At 40.7% G+C, this 15,594-nt stretch overlaps 2 protein-coding genes across 3 annotated transcripts in view; both read right to left on the bottom strand.

The window, feature by feature from the left end:
* The window catches only part of LOC101864269 (protein YIPF5), a gene marked incomplete at its 3' end in the record, with an annotated part of 7,660 nt that extends 247 nt beyond the window's left edge, over positions 1-7,413 (bottom strand). The window contains 3 exon segments of one of the 2 annotated variants that reach the window (XM_005111474.3): positions 1,703-1,872; positions 3,151-3,282; positions 7,313-7,413. In XM_005111474.3, coding sequence (XP_005111531.2) covers positions 1,703-1,872; positions 3,151-3,260 — 280 coding nt within the window. 2 annotated transcript variants of the gene reach the window in all.
* A 7,170-nt stretch (positions 7,414-14,583) lies between these two features.
* Positions 14,584-15,594, bottom strand: part of LOC101864494 (cytochrome P450 3A41) — a 6,954-nt gene continuing 5,943 nt past the window's right edge. Inside the window, exon 4 of the mRNA XM_013089848.2 lies at positions 14,584-15,220. Within this exon, the coding sequence (XP_012945302.1) occupies positions 15,041-15,220 (180 nt within the window). The 3' untranslated portion in view covers positions 14,584-15,040. The remainder of the gene's footprint in view (positions 15,221-15,594) is intronic.

Genomic DNA, 15,594 nt, shown 5'->3' on the forward strand with positions numbered 1-15,594 from the left:
AATAATAATAACAACCATAACGATAATGATAATAATAATAAATAATAACAATAACTACATTTAAATAGCGCATATCTAAGCCCTACCCTACAGCATCCTCTATGTGCTTTACGACTATTATTACCATAGCAGACCCTGGAATACTCAGAGACATTCTTGGCTTCCGGTGGGAAGTAAACAGAGCAAGCTGCGAATTGCACACGCTCAAACACTAACAAACCGACAAGATCTTAATGCTGTACCCTAATAATCTTCAAGAACTGAGTGCAATACATTATTCCTATATGGCTGGGTATCCATTGAGTTTTGAAAAACTTTAAAAAGCAATTGATCACGGATACACTTTGTTACCATAAGCTATACTCCACAATTGAATTTTTTTACCTAGTCACAATTTCCTAATGATATGAAAAAGAAGATGACAGAAGAGATGACAGCGCCTGGGTAAAAGTTATAGGCTCCTCTTTGCTCAACAATTTCCCAACACAAGACAGATTTGCACAACTGTGTCCCCTGGAAAATCACAAAATGTAACCTCACCACTGACAGGACTTTGCTCCTCACATTTACTCAAAAAGTAAGTTAGACCTGTCTTTTCTTTGCGGTAAGTGTTTAATGGCACTCGCAACAGCATAAGGTCATATCAGCACGCGGAACACACTAAACATTTTCAGTTGGTAGGAAATTTTGAATTTTGCCCCGGTGATGGCCGAAGCCTACTCTTATCGATTATCGACCACCAAGGGATCTTTAACGTGCGCAACTTGCATTCGGGACCTCCAAGATTTTTCGCCCTTGTCCAAGAAGGCTAGGTGTAGATCTTTCCTACCAGAAGATCAGGGGTGTGGCTGAAAGACAGCACTAAGAAGGAGCCAAGGAGTAGTAGTAGAAAGGCTGCAGAAAGAGTCAGAGGCCCAGAGAAGGGGCGCAAAGGAGGTTAGGGAATGGGGGCAGAAAGTGGAGGCGAAAGCAAATGACAGAACATTGCTAGAGAGCCGAGAAAGAAGTGAAAGAAGACAATTTTAGAGGAAAAATTATTTTCAGCGCAACCCGGATTCGATCACGGAAAGAGTGGCAAACACCTTAACCTCTAGGCCACGAGAGCCGCCCCCCCCCCCCCCCCCCCCCCCCACTGTTTACATGAGTTGAACAGTCGGGCCAAACCTCACAACGTTCCTAAAAATAAAGCCGTCTCTGGCTGGGACATCTCCAGGGAAAGGTTTGTTTTCTTCGTGTCAATCAGTCCTGCCAAAAGACGGCCACCTTTCTAAGATGACCAGTTTTAAGTTTTCTCCTCAACATTGCGCGACCTCAGTGCTTTTTTGTTATGAACTGTTTTCACAGTATTTTAAAAATGGAGATACGACAAGAAAGCACTGAGGTCGCGATTGGGTGTCTGTTTCAAACAGTTTCGACTGAAAAGATTAAGACAGGTGTTAATGGCACTTCCGCTATAACATGTCTCAGAGGACATTTGATAGACTTTTCACTTAGCAGTAGTGGTAGTGCCTTTTTTCAAAATAGGATAAGGCTATTAACTCGACACAAGAGAGGTGCTCAGAAATCTACAAAGAGACATCAATTGAGTAAGGTACATTTCTGTACATGCCTGTATAAATAAACATATCTGTACGCTAAAACAGCCATGAAAAGAAAACTTAAAACTTTGTCATTTTCAGGAGTAAAAAAATAACATTCCTACCTTCCATCAGAGGTGGTTCATCTTCATAGCTGTCACCGCCAGAATCTGCTTTGTCAGCAAAGTTGGAAGTGCTCGGAGTCATGATAGACCCGGTGTACATGTTCTGCTCCGGGGCGGCATACTGCTGCTCTCCGCTGTAGCCTTGGCTGTAGTCAAACTGACCAAATTGACTGAAACACAAGAAAAGGAGAAAAAAAATGTATGAGTCCTTCCATAGAGAAAATGAACAAAGGAGCAAAATATTTTGTATTTAATTCGAGTAACCGAACAAAAATAATAGCAACACCATTTAGCCAATGTATTTAAGCCTATTTTGACAGCATTTAAATCTGGTCTAAAAACACATTTACAGGGTGATCCCCCCCCCCCCAAAAAATTACTTTTTTCAGAATTTTTCGCACAAAAATTGTTTTAGAATATTGTAATTCAGAACAGACTGAATCAAAACTTACAGTTTTCAGTAAAGCTTGACCCAAAGTCAATGCTATAATATATTCTTTATCTTAACATAGATGTAGGAGGATTGGAATAGAATCTAGGCTAGCAAATAATTATAGGTCTGTTCTCGAGCCGTCAGGGGGACTCGTCGTAATGAAGTCATTTTAGCGACGCATTCGCCCACAGCTCAGCGTAACGAATGAGTTTTAAAAAATTGGTATTTTTTTCATCAAAAGCAAGACAAACGAACAAGATTTAAGATAAGATAAGATAAGATACATCTTTATTGTCCAGATCCTGGCACATTGGTTTGTTGTTTCACCACGTGTACACACACACACACACACACACACACACACACACACACACACACACACACACGCACACATGCGCACACATGCACACACACGTAGGCTTACAATCCCATGCATAATATAAAAGAGCAGCAATATAAACAATAATAATCGCAAACTAGATACACACTCAATGTTATTTTGATGCATGCTCTAAGGTCGTAAGTATACTTACACAAGATGGTAAAGATGGAAGCATTTTAATAGATGATGGTAAAAATGACCTTCTATATATCTTTCTTTGTTACAGATCAGAAGCCTAGGTCTTTTACTTCTGACTGATGTTTTTATTTGAGGGAACAAGGGATGTTTGTTGTCTTAAAAGGATTTAGTAATAAATTAGAGTCCAATCACAACAGAATCATTGAGAAAAAACACAGAATAAGCATAGAGCAAAGTGAACACACCCAATCGCCACAGAGTAGCGCCCAACATAATACATTCAACTCCATAAGGCCAAAAATCAACAAGCGCCTGATTTCATTGCCTTGTGACAGAGACACTAATAGGTAACTTACTGTCAATTTGTCCAATTTTTTAATTTGATATTTCATGGGTTCATCATTCTTACCATAAAAAGGCGATGAATAATACAATTTAAGATTATTTGTCACATATTCAAAAAGCGTGGCACGGCAACAGGCCAAAAATACTCACGGTTCTTGGCCAAACTGGGCTTGTTGACCTTGATTGTCATAGCTGTAGTTCTGTTGGTTGTCATAGTAGTTGGTTTGGAAAAATCCTTCTTGCTGATCAAATCCAGACATGATGGCAAAGTCTGTATTGTATCTATTGATAATAAAAAATTAATAGATAGCATAATTTGTATAGTGCATGTCCCCTGCTCAACAGAAAGCTCTGGTGCTTTGCAGATTACAACTATTATTACCATTACCCCAGCAGACCTTAAAACACACAGAAACATTCTCCGCCACTTCCCATGAAGCATACAAGGCAAAAAGACTGACATTACAAACTGAATTTAAAAATGGGCGATAAAGGAATCAGAGAATATAAGACAGGCACAGGAGAGCATGGGACGACACATATGGACTCAAAAAGGAAAAAGGGTATTTTATAATAATGCTTAAAAAATGTGCAAAAATGCAAATTAGGAGGATGAAAATTACAGTCGAACCTGCCCTGAGGGCCACCTCTAAAAGACGGCCACCTGTACAAACGGTCACTTTCCATTCCACCCCCCTGCATTTTTTTCTATATTTTAACTGTGTAAAACTGGTACCTGTCCAACGCGGCCGCGGCCACCATATTTAAACACATAACCCCTATCACTATCACACTAAGCAATAACACCTGTCTTAGACGGCCACCTTAGTGACTCCATTACGTTTTGTCATAAATTGTGCATTGGCCCCTGGCGTTGTGGGCGAGCCGTCATAATCCAATAACTTGTCGTTGTTGTTAGGTAGTCCCTCCAACCGATAATGTTGCGTAGGCCCCTCCCTCTGTTGACCAATAGGTACCAATTTTCAGCTGCTGGTGAGGTGAGCGTGTGATCCCTCATAACCTAAGCCCCGCCCAGAACTCATACACAAATCGTAAGTGGGATGAGTGGTCATTGTTTATCCAGTCTGTAACAAAGTAACAATGGAAATCAGCATGTACTTGTGACAGAAGCGTCGCTCGTTCTCCGAGTGGTGGCGACCCATGTGTTTGTAACTTTGTTTTAACACGCCACTTGGTCTTCCTCGTCTGATACATTTCATTTTATTGTCACCCTTGAGCAAATTCAGCAACAAAATAAAGATAACAAACAAAAAATACAAACCAACAACAACAAAAAACAACAATGCGGCTACTTTCAATTATTGGACTTCAGATGGGAATGGTTTGTTTTCTTCATCTTGATCAGTCCAGCCTAAGACAGCCACACACATGTCTTATACGGCCACTTTTCTCCTTGACAATGGGTGGCCGTCTTACACAGGTTTGACTGTATTTATAATTTTATGCCATTTAGTAAAGGCTCAACAAGATATGAAAGTAAGTTTGTATTTCATTCACTATTTTCAAGAATCAGTCAGGAATATTTCGGTAGCCTGCTATGTTTTCTGGAAGACTACTTTTGAACGCTCATCTATGAAAATCTTTTATTCATATTTTGTACCTAATCCTGATCCTAAACATACATGATCCTCCCCCTCCCCCCACCCACTCCCTAATCATGACCTGACTAAACTTAAAAAGACTATGTTCAGAAGTAATAGGATCATCGATAATGAAAAATACCCGAGATCTGAACTCTAAATAAATTTGTCTGTATATTAGTTTCCACCTAAGATCCCATCGCTTACGATCCCGGTTCACTTAAGTATCCCTCTGATTTAACTCTTTATCTCTGGCAAGCAACTCCCAGCGGCTCACAGTCGGAACAACCGTGCCGGTGAGTCGCAGACAACGGCTCGGACACATTCCTTTACGATGACGTCGACATCAAATTACTCTTCGCCAACAGTTGAAAACAGTTTCTACATTTGGTGGCCTGTTCACCCTGGCAACTCAGCCAGCTTTTTACCTCGCCTTCGATTTTTGTTTCCGATTGAGTATGGAGGTAGATCTAGATTTAGATCTAGATTATCTCTAGATCTAGATTAGATCTAGATTAAGGCTGGGACCACTTCTCGTGAAGAGTGCCCCACAGCAGAGCTGTTAAAGTACTTTTAAAAAGGTACTTAAGTACAAATTTAAGTACAATCTAAAATATGTACTTAAGTACAGTAAAAGTACTTTCCTGTAAAATGTACTTGAGTACAAGTACTTTTTTTAAAAGTACTTATGAGTACATTTTGAGTACTTTCTGCTAATATGCTAAAACACTTCAAAATGCAAAACATCATATTGAATAACATATCTAGTATATTTGACAAATTCGGCCATTTATTACTAATAATGTAAACAGTATACAAAGCATTTGAATATACGCACTGGACGTAGGTGGAAATTGTCTGTGAAATTGAAAAAAACAAACCAGCAAACAAACAGACGCAACTAGTGAGTAAGTGATATTATGAATAGAATTTGTTTGAGCAAGACAATATGATCTAATGTAAGTCAGTCCTAGGGGTTGGAAAGTAGGAAAAGTATCAAAATTGGAAAATGTAGAGACAAAGTTGACCTAAGAAAATAAAAAATTGATGAAAATGGCCAGCAAAAAAAAAGTGCTTTGAATTCTTTAACAAATCCTCAAGGAATCAAGGTAGTCTTAAGCACAAACCACAAAAAAAAAAGGAAAAAAGAGATTTAGGTAGCCTAAAAAATTGTTAGATTGATATACATTGAGAACTCAGTTTCAGTTTCAATTGATTATAATAGTGGTAAGACAGAGTTTGGTCACACTGTGTAGTCCACGGCGCCCACGGCAAACCAAAATAGGCCTACACCAAAAAAATCTACATGATATTATTTCCTAGAGTCTAGTAAGTGTAGTGTAACCAAAAATTTTCTACTACAGTAGTCTCCGCCTAAGATCCCAGTGCTCGGGAGCAAGGGAAATATGGGATCTTAGCCAGACGAAGCTAAGGACGAAGAATCTACAGTGACCCAAGAACTGACGTGACCCCTGGGTAGGTTTATGACATATGGCGAGCAAAGAGTGGTCATTCTTGATGACCAATCACTGTAGCATGGTGGCATGAGGCAAGCCATAATATTATACCGTACACTCATTTGCATATCGTCTCGAGATCTTTATCTACGTTTATCCAGTTGCCCCTCCCCTTTACCTGTCCAAAAATTGTAGCCTTCCATCTCTGATTGAGTCCCCCCGCCTTTGTCGTTATGTACCATTACATTGTGACCACACCAGTTAAAATTCAGGCTGTCTCGCAATTTCGGGAATAGAGAAAAACTGCCTTCAACTTGAATGGTCAGGGAAGAGTTCACAGTTCGATGTGATCCTGCCTGGAGCGAACTTGTAGGCCCAACCCACCCAGCGAGGGATGAAAGTTCAGGTGGCGAGCTCAGATGCGAGTGCGATGTTTGTGGAAAAGAAACGCCCATCGGTCAGCTCACACCTCGGTGTGATCCCGCCTGGGGATCATTGTACCGTTTCATGGAGTTTTACAGCGCATGTGATCACTTTCACAAGAGTGGCTGATCTTTGACGCGACGGGCAGTTCTATAATCTCAACTTTTAACTCTTGGTTGATCGGCTGTGCCCGCCCGGGTGTTTGTTCCGTAAATTATGATCGGAAATGTCGGCACTTATTCTTTCATTAAGCTTCAAAAGTACTCAAAATGTACTTGAAAAGTACTCAAAAGTACTTTTATAAAAAGTATCGGAGTACAGTAAAAGTACTGATTCTCAAAATGTACCGGAGTACAGTAAAAGTACCGAAAATTGTAACGTAAGTACAAGTACCGGAGTACTTGTACTCCGTTACAACCAGCTCTGCCCCACAGTGACTGGTCATGAAAGTTAACTACACGTTGCTCGACGTCATTTAAACGTGAATCCACCCATGATGGGCCTGACCATGATTCACTCTGGATTCTCCCTCTGAGCAACCACCCCATCAAACACAATAAAGAAGAACCCTAACCCTAACCCAAACCCTAACCCTTCCCCTACCCCTACGCACGGTACCCCTAGATCTAGATTCTAGATCTATCTAGTCTAGATTCTAGAATATAGAATCTATCTAGATCTAGATTTAGATCTACCCCTACCCCTAGCCTTCAATTCTGTTCTGTCTCATAGTGTCGCTCGTTACGGAAGTCCTCCCATTTAATCGACTTCTGACAGAAAGAAGCGAACGATTTAGATCTAATCTAGATCTAGGTGTCCTTTTTTTCCTACCTTTTTCGAAAGAAGCAACAGGCAGCAGAAGAAGGCGAATGTAAAAAGAGACCAACTCGAACAAGCGAAATGTTGATACGTGAACTTTTTACGAGAGTAGCTTCCCCTGATTGTTGTTTTCAATAAATCGGTTCGATTGAATTTATAATCGTCTTATTTCTTAAATTTATGAGGCTTTCAACTTCAAGAAATTAAAGTATTAAACTTAATAAAAAGATATTCATAAAATCTTATGATTATTTATCTTTCTAAAAACGTTGTATCAATTAAGACTTTTTCTCATCACAGCCACCCCCCTTACGGTGAAAAGGCAAACTGTCTCACGGTTCCGACACATATTTGCATCCAACGTATTTCTTTCTGTTTATTTGGGGGAAAGAGTGAGGCGGGGGGGGGGGGGGGGGGGGGGGGCATCTATGCATTCCCCTCACTTCGTTTCGCTTTTTTTATGTTTCCTTTTACAATCCCCCCCCCCCCCCCCCCCCTTGAAAAAGAAAAGGAAGGTTCCGGTATCTTAGCACGTTTTGGCAGTTTTTTGTTCATCCGCGCGGTTTTTTTCGCTTTTTTTTTATTTGTAAAAACTTTTTTTTTTTTTTTATTTAAGACAGAATTGCATGGGATTCAGAAAATAATGTACGTTGTATTGCAGGGCTTTTCCTTTTGGAGAGGGGAAATTTGGGGGGGGGGGGGGGAAATGGGAGGAGGGGGGGGGGGGTCTGAAGGGCCGGACGCTGTGTGATCCGGGGTCACCTGTGTGCCAGCAATCTGTGGCCAAAAAAAAAGTTGAATTTTAAATATGTTAACATCACATCTCCCACGTGCTTTTCTAGCCACCCTGATAGTGGCATGCGTTAGTCTTGTTAATCCATTGCCACCCGTGCTTGAATGTCACCGCTGTTTGACCAATAGTTAAAAACAGAAGCGATGGAAAGTCTCCTAATTTCACCCTTAGCCTAGGTTGTCTTAGATTAGTACTAAAGAAGGCCTGATGCCCTTACTCCGCCCATCTGTATAACAAGCCCAATCAGCCAATTTTGCCCCTCCCCTGCATGTAACAACGATTCCTGGAGCTTTTATCTCGGCTCTCCGCTGTCAGGGCGGTGGGCATGTCAAATTATTAATCTCACGCCTTTGGCTACCCAGGAAAGTTTCTGTTTAGTTAAAGTAAGAGTTTTACGGCACTTGCATCACAATAGTGTCATATAAGCGCCGAAGATTAGAATTGTTACAAGAGAGTAACAAACACAAAATATAGAAGAAGGGGAGCTAGTGAGAGGCGTGTTTAAGAGGAAAGAAGAAGCAAACGACACCAGAGCACCTGCCAACCACCCAGGGAACTTATTTCTGTGCCGGCTCGCCACGCGAGCACTTTAACACACACACAATTGTGAGTTCTCCCAGCCGCTCCACCCTGAGCTTCTGTGCCTCTCAGGCTCACGCAGGCCTACGTGAGCGGGGTCAGAGGCAAGCGTAGTACAATGTACGTCTCTGGAATAATGTAGGTCTGCGTGACGCTCGCCTTGAGGCATCCCAATGAGCTTTAAAAAAAACTTAATCTCCTTGAGCCATCCCCAAACCGCACCCCTTCCTCCCTTTCGCGAACGGTAGCGTGGCCTGGAAACTGGAGAGATGAAAGCGGGCTGCACCAAAGATTCTCTACTAGGCCTAGTCTAGTACATGTAGTAGAGAATCTGTGGGTGCACGCACTACTGCACTGGTGTTGTTCAAGGACCTTACAACAACGGTTTAACCTCCTAGGTGTTACTTAGCTACGGAGGGGTTTGTTGTTGTTGTTGTTGTTGTTGTTGTTGTTTTGGGTTTTTTCCTTTGGTTTATTTGTTGTTGTTGTTTTTGTTGGGTTTTTTGTTGGGTTTTTTTTTTTTGGGGGGGGGGGGGTTAAATCAAATTTGAGCAGGCACCACATTTTTGTGTGTTTTCAAACTGCGACAAGAAAAGAATTTCTTTGTCCGATTCCGAGTAATAAAGGTTTCCTTCTTAGACAGATGTAATTCTATCAAAATTTACCAAAGAGAAGCAGGAAGATTCCATCATGACAGGTTTCCCTTACGGCAGGTTCGACTGTGTATATGTTGCAATCAAACCCAGAAACTAGTCATTCTCAGGAATTGTCTGAAAATTCAGTCATTCCCAAATAATTCCTATTTTGATCAGGCATTTCCAGGAATGCCTAAAAATATTAGTCATTTTCAGAGAATGACTGAAATAGGCCGGCAGGCATTTCGTAGGAATGACTACCATCGAAAAAAAAATGGCGGAATGACAGATGTAAAGTTAATGACAGGGGGTGCATGCGGTAATTTATTCATCCCGTTTAATGAAAACAAATTTAATAATAAAAAGTGATAATTGAATATAGAATGTTCATTTACATGAGCTCATTTGTTTTTGCAGTTGAAACTTTGGTGGCAACAACTATTACATTTGAGCTTTGCTTTGAAGCATTTGCTTCTGTTTGTTTGACATCTCTTTGACATCTCTTTGACCCTGAACAGTTACATTTAATGTAACCTTGACCGCCACACTGAGAGCCAACATTTTTTAATACAACCGCTTCTCTCAAACTGACTTGTGTGGTGCAGTTAACATCACCCATCAGAAGTAATTTTTCAGGGCAAAGTTCAAATTCGTTCCTGCTGTTTGCCCCTTTTAAGATTCCATGTTTGGTAGCCAGCGTGTAGTTGTTGTTGTCATTTTTGTCCAAAACAACAGTCAGAATGTTTCGTGGGTCGCCACGGCCCCGATCAACAAGAGGAATGGGAATGGCAACATTGTCACCTTTCTGGCCTGGAGCGAGTTCTATTCTACTTCTTTTTACCATTCGTTCTGCTTGTTCCATCTGGAATTTCTTACTCTGCTCTCTATGAAAGTGTATTTGAGCCTGTCTAGCATCAAGAAGTGCCACGTTTTCAACAGTGCCAATGCCATCAACTTGGTCGACCTGAGGATAATTCCGGTTTGTGGCTTGCCCGTTAGCAGCAGCAAATTATGTGACTTGGACAACGTCGGTGATTTCGTCGACAAGATGAGCAGCAACGTAAGTGATTTCGTCGACATGAGAACGAGCTACTAGAGCTGTTTGCTGGGCAAAGGCTCGTAAAACATCCCCGGACTGAAACTGGCTCAGCATTTCCGTTGGTATAGATGTTGAGGCCCACCCTTGGTTCAGTACCCAGCAGTGCTTGGTAAGGCGATCGTTTGACGGCGGCATTGAATGAGACAGACAGACAGACAGACAGACAGACAGACAGACAGACAGACAGACAGACAGACAGTTAAAAACAATAGCTAAAACTGACCTGGCTTGAAGCTTGTACCGTTGAGCTGTTTTTGTGGTTACACCCAAAGTCGCCTGCAACTGATGTATCATTTCCTGATATTTTGTCTTGGGTAATAGGTAATTCCATACTTTTCAAAAAGCCTTCTTGTAAAAGTTTCTTCACAAGGATTTTCAGCCATATTTAAGCTTAACTATAAAGTGAATATCTAATGACAGGTTACAGGTTTGTAACTTTCGCTACTCCTCAACACCGCACTCAAACCATAACTGCGACAATGCAAATAACACTGAGTGATAGTCAAATGGTTTGCCTAGTGATCAAAATAACAACCAGTCAAAGCTGGAAATCTGAGGCTTTCATTTTCAGTCATTCTCCAAGAGTGTCTAAAATTTTTAGGCATTCCTAGAAATGCCCGTTCAAAGCAGGAATTACTTGGGAATGACTGAATTTTCAGGCATTTCCTGAGAATGACTAGTTTCCGGGTTTGACTGTAACATATATATTCACAGGAAGCGGGCAGTCAATCAGTCCCCACAGTGGGAAGGACAAATATACCAGAGAGCAAAGAGCAGCATCGTTGGGAAATCAGGCCATCTTCAAAATAATTTATTCGACATTTTTCAATTCACGCCCGTTGGGAAATTTCGTTGATTTTTTTTTAGCTCAACAGCTTTGACATAATAATAATAATAATAATAATAATAATAATAATAATAATAATAATAATAATAATAATAATAATAATAAAAGTAATAAAAGTAATAGTAATAATAATAATAATAATAATAATTATAGAGCGCTCAACCCTGATTAAAGTACACAGGCTCTTGGTGCTTTACAATACAGTACAACGTACAACAGTAACATAAAACGTTGTGTTTTGACTAAAAGAAAATCACTCAAAAAATTCATCTTATTAATTTAAAAACAGAAATGACTTCAGCTGACACTTGAATGAATCAAAAGATTTGATCTCTCTTAAAGTACTTTGCATAGCATTTCAGATCTTGGGGCCTTGATATTCAAAAGGTATTTCACCCATGGTATTTAGTTTCAAAGGGTAAAAGAAATTTCTTTTTGTCAGCTGAGGACCTTAAACTGTGAGTTAAAATGTAGTCTCAACAGACTTGATAAATGTGATGGCGCATTATCATTCAAGCATTTGTGACAGAGGGTGGCCAACTTGTACACAACTGTTTTCTCAACAGGAAGCCAATGCAATGTCCGTAAAAGAGGTTTAGCAGGGTCTCGTTTTCTTTTCCGTAAAACTAAACGTGCTGCATTGTTTTGGACAGATAGAATTTTAACTTTCTTCAGTGATATTCCATTTCAAAACATATTATATCTGTATTGCTATTTCGCCCCCCCCCCTCCCCCAACAAAACACAACAGTTTATCAAATGCCCAAAACGTATAAATTTACAGCCTACTCTTATCGATTTTTTTAGAACACCAGGAAATCTTTAACGTTCACAACTTTCACACGGGACCTAGATTTTTCGCCCTTGTCCGAGAAGGCTAGGGAAAAATCTTTAGTTCCAGAAGATCAGGGGTGTGGCTGAAAGACAGCAGTAAGAAGGAGCCATGGAGTAGAAGTAGAAAGGCTACACAAAGAGTCAGGAGCCCAGAGGAGGGGACAAAGAAGGTAAGGAGGTGGGGGCAGAAAGAGGAGACGAAAGCAGACGACAGAATTTTGCTAGAGAGCAGGGAAGGGAGTGAAAGGAGACCATTTTTTTAGAAGAAAAATTTTCGGTCGCTACCCGGATTCGAACCCGGGACCTTTGGATGAGAGGCGAACTTCTTAACCTCTAGGCCACGAGAGCCCCCCAGGTAGTCTACATTGATACAACAACTGATAACAACAAATAACAACTGATAACAACAAATTACGACTGATAACAACAAAATAACGACACATATCAACACAAACGTGCTTACACAAGGTGATCAATCCAATACAATTGTTTAATAATGATATTTTCATCGTCACACAAAACTGTATGACAGGACAACAACGGGTGAAGAAATGATTACATACAACAGGAGGTAAACCGGTACTGAAACTACAGGATTTGTCAGATCTAGGCTATACGATCATACGGTCAACGTTCCCCATGAATGATTCCAGGACTTTATTTCAGACTCTACTGTGCGTCTCCAGGTCACTTTGGGTCTCACATTTGACAACAAACTTTCTTTTGATCCACATAAGAATTGTAAACTCTTTACACGTATAAAGTAAATCCCCTACAGAAAGACACATTTCAAACATAGATCAAACAGCAGAATCAGTTCCGTTGATGTTGGACAGTCGGGGCTATTTAACTAACGGAGGATCACTGAGATCAGGCCATCTGTATAGATCAAACTGATCTACACATTGTATTTTAAGTGTTCTCCTTGTAGAGGGACAAAAAAAAAGAGACAAAAACAAAAACACAAAAAATCAAACTGTTTCATTTCCTCATAAATGCATGTACAGTCGAACCTGCCATGACGGTCACCCCTATAAGACGGCCACCTGTACAAACGACCACTTTCCATTTCTCCCCTTGCGTTTTTTCTATATAATTTAACTGTGTAAAACGGGCACCTGTCCAACGCGGCCGCAGCCACATTATTTTAACACACAACCCCAATCACACCAAACAATAACACCTGTCTTAGACGGCCACCTTAATGACGCCATTACGTTTTGTTATAAATCATGCACTGCCCCCTGGCGTTGTGGGCGAGCCGTCATAATCCAATCACCTGTCGTTGTTGTTAGGTAGTCCCTCCAACTGATCATGTTGCGTAGGCCCCTCCCACTGTTGACCAATAGGTAACAAATTTTCAGCTGCTGGTGAGGAGGTAAGCGTGTGATCCCTCATAACCCATAAGCCCCGCCCAGAACTCAGACAAATCGTAAGTGAGATGAGTGGTCACTGTTTACCCAGTCTGTAACAAAGTAACAATGGACGTCAACATGAATTTGTGACAGAAGCGTCGCTCCTTCTCGGAGTGGTGGCGACCCATGTGTTTGTTTTACCATAGCACTCGGTCCTCCTTGTCTGATACATTTAATTTTATTGTCACCCTTTCACAAAAGCAGCAACAAAATAAAATTTTAAAAAAAGAAGACCCCCCCCCCCCCAGCGAAAGCAACAACAGCAACAATGTGGCGACCTCAGAATTGTTTACTTTATCTTGATCAGTCCTGCCTAAGACGGCCACTGTCTTATACGGCCACTTTTCTCCTTGACAATGGGTGGCCGTCTTACATCTTGCACAGGTTCGACTGAACTCTGTTCACCCCTTTCGGACCCTCTCATAAGCAATCACAAGCACTGGTTATGTAAGCTAACAATTAAACTGGTAGAGTCTACCTAAAAAGGTGAGGGGGGGGGGGGGGTAACACCTGATAATGTCATGGCCGCTATAGGTGCTTTTTTTTTTCCCTCGACTTTTTACCGCCCAGGTCAACACAGGATTTTCCTCTACTGACACTGGGGGCTCCAGTGGCTAAGTGAGTAGTGAGTTTTGACTCAAGCAATGTCAAGCAAGTGTCGGTGACACGGGGATCAGATGGGTGGTCACTGGAGTGTGTCCTTGAGCAAGACACGACAACCCTAGCTCAAATTACAGGGCGCTGCACAGTGGCGACCGACAGTGGCATTGTTTGTAAACTGTTCTGTATTTGTGTAATAGTGTGTATTTATGTATGTATTTATGCATGTATGTATTTATGTATGTACGTATTTATAATTATGTATTTATGTATGTATGTTTGCCATTGTAAAACAAAGTGCCCTTCTGGGACAAATAAAAGTGTAATTTATTATTATTATTATTATTATTAATATTATTATTATTTATTATTATTATTATTATTATTATTATTATTATTATTATTATTATTATTATTATTATTATTATTATTATTATTATTATTATTATTATTATTATTATTATTATTATATAAAAGGCTGCGAAAAGACACCCTATTTGAAACAAAATTAATAATATATTTTTTGTATTGTCATCTTTGCTTCTTTGACTTCTGTTTGTGTAGTCACATCTTTAGTTACATTCACTGTTAAAAAATCTTGAGACTACTATTCCCACCGCACGTTTAAAAGTTATTATTACGTTTTGCTCAAAGTGGGAATAGACATTAGTCAATGACACATTTTCTCTAGATCTTACAATACTTTGGCGGGGCAACATGCAACACGAATTCAGGGTTTGATTTCATTCACATTTCAGTGAATCCACCTCCAATAAGAAGTTTTGCTACTGGTGTTCCCATTGTGGGATCTGTGTCTGGTTCTTTGTCTCACTTTGATTACCCTGTCAAACAAGTCAGCCTTCGCCCCTGCGGGTTTAATATCAAAAAAAGGAAAATTGTAGACTCTCTTTTAGTTGAAATTTCAACTTGTGAGGGTCTTTATGCCCGTGATTCCAGTTTGACCCAGGCACCGTCCTTAGCCGCCATCCGAAACTGCTCGAGAACCACGGGGTACTTTGACTGTTGGCAGCGGACTAGGCTAAACTTCTGCAAGATGGCCGCCACTGCAACTTTTGTTTCCAGCAGGGCCAGTCTCATTCCCACACAGTTGCGGGGACCCTGGGGAGGGGGGGGGAGAAAAGGGGGTGGGTTAGATTGTTTCAGTTAGTTTAGTTTCCGTAAGAGTGTTACGGCACTTGCAACACAATCAGTTTTACATGTATTATAAGTGGCGAAGATTAGAAGTGGTGGGGGACAAATATACCCCTCACCCCTTTTCGACTTCTCGTGGTATAAGAGGACAGAACAAGTTTTAACAAGTAAAAAGTAAGTAAGTAATGGAGGATAAAGTACAAAGAAAGGAAGGAGGAGAGATAAGGGGAATAGAGACGTTTGACAGGAAGAAAGGAGGGAACAACACCAGAGCACCCACCAACCACGAGGCAGGGCTAGGTTGTAGAAAGAGGGGGTGGAGGTTGTACGGTTGTGGGGGG

The sequence above is a fragment of the Aplysia californica genome, unplaced genomic scaffold (genome assembly GCF_000002075.1).
Source record: "Aplysia californica isolate F4 #8 unplaced genomic scaffold, AplCal3.0 scaffold01064, whole genome shotgun sequence".
Taxonomy (NCBI): domain Eukaryota; kingdom Metazoa; phylum Mollusca; class Gastropoda; order Aplysiida; family Aplysiidae; genus Aplysia; species Aplysia californica.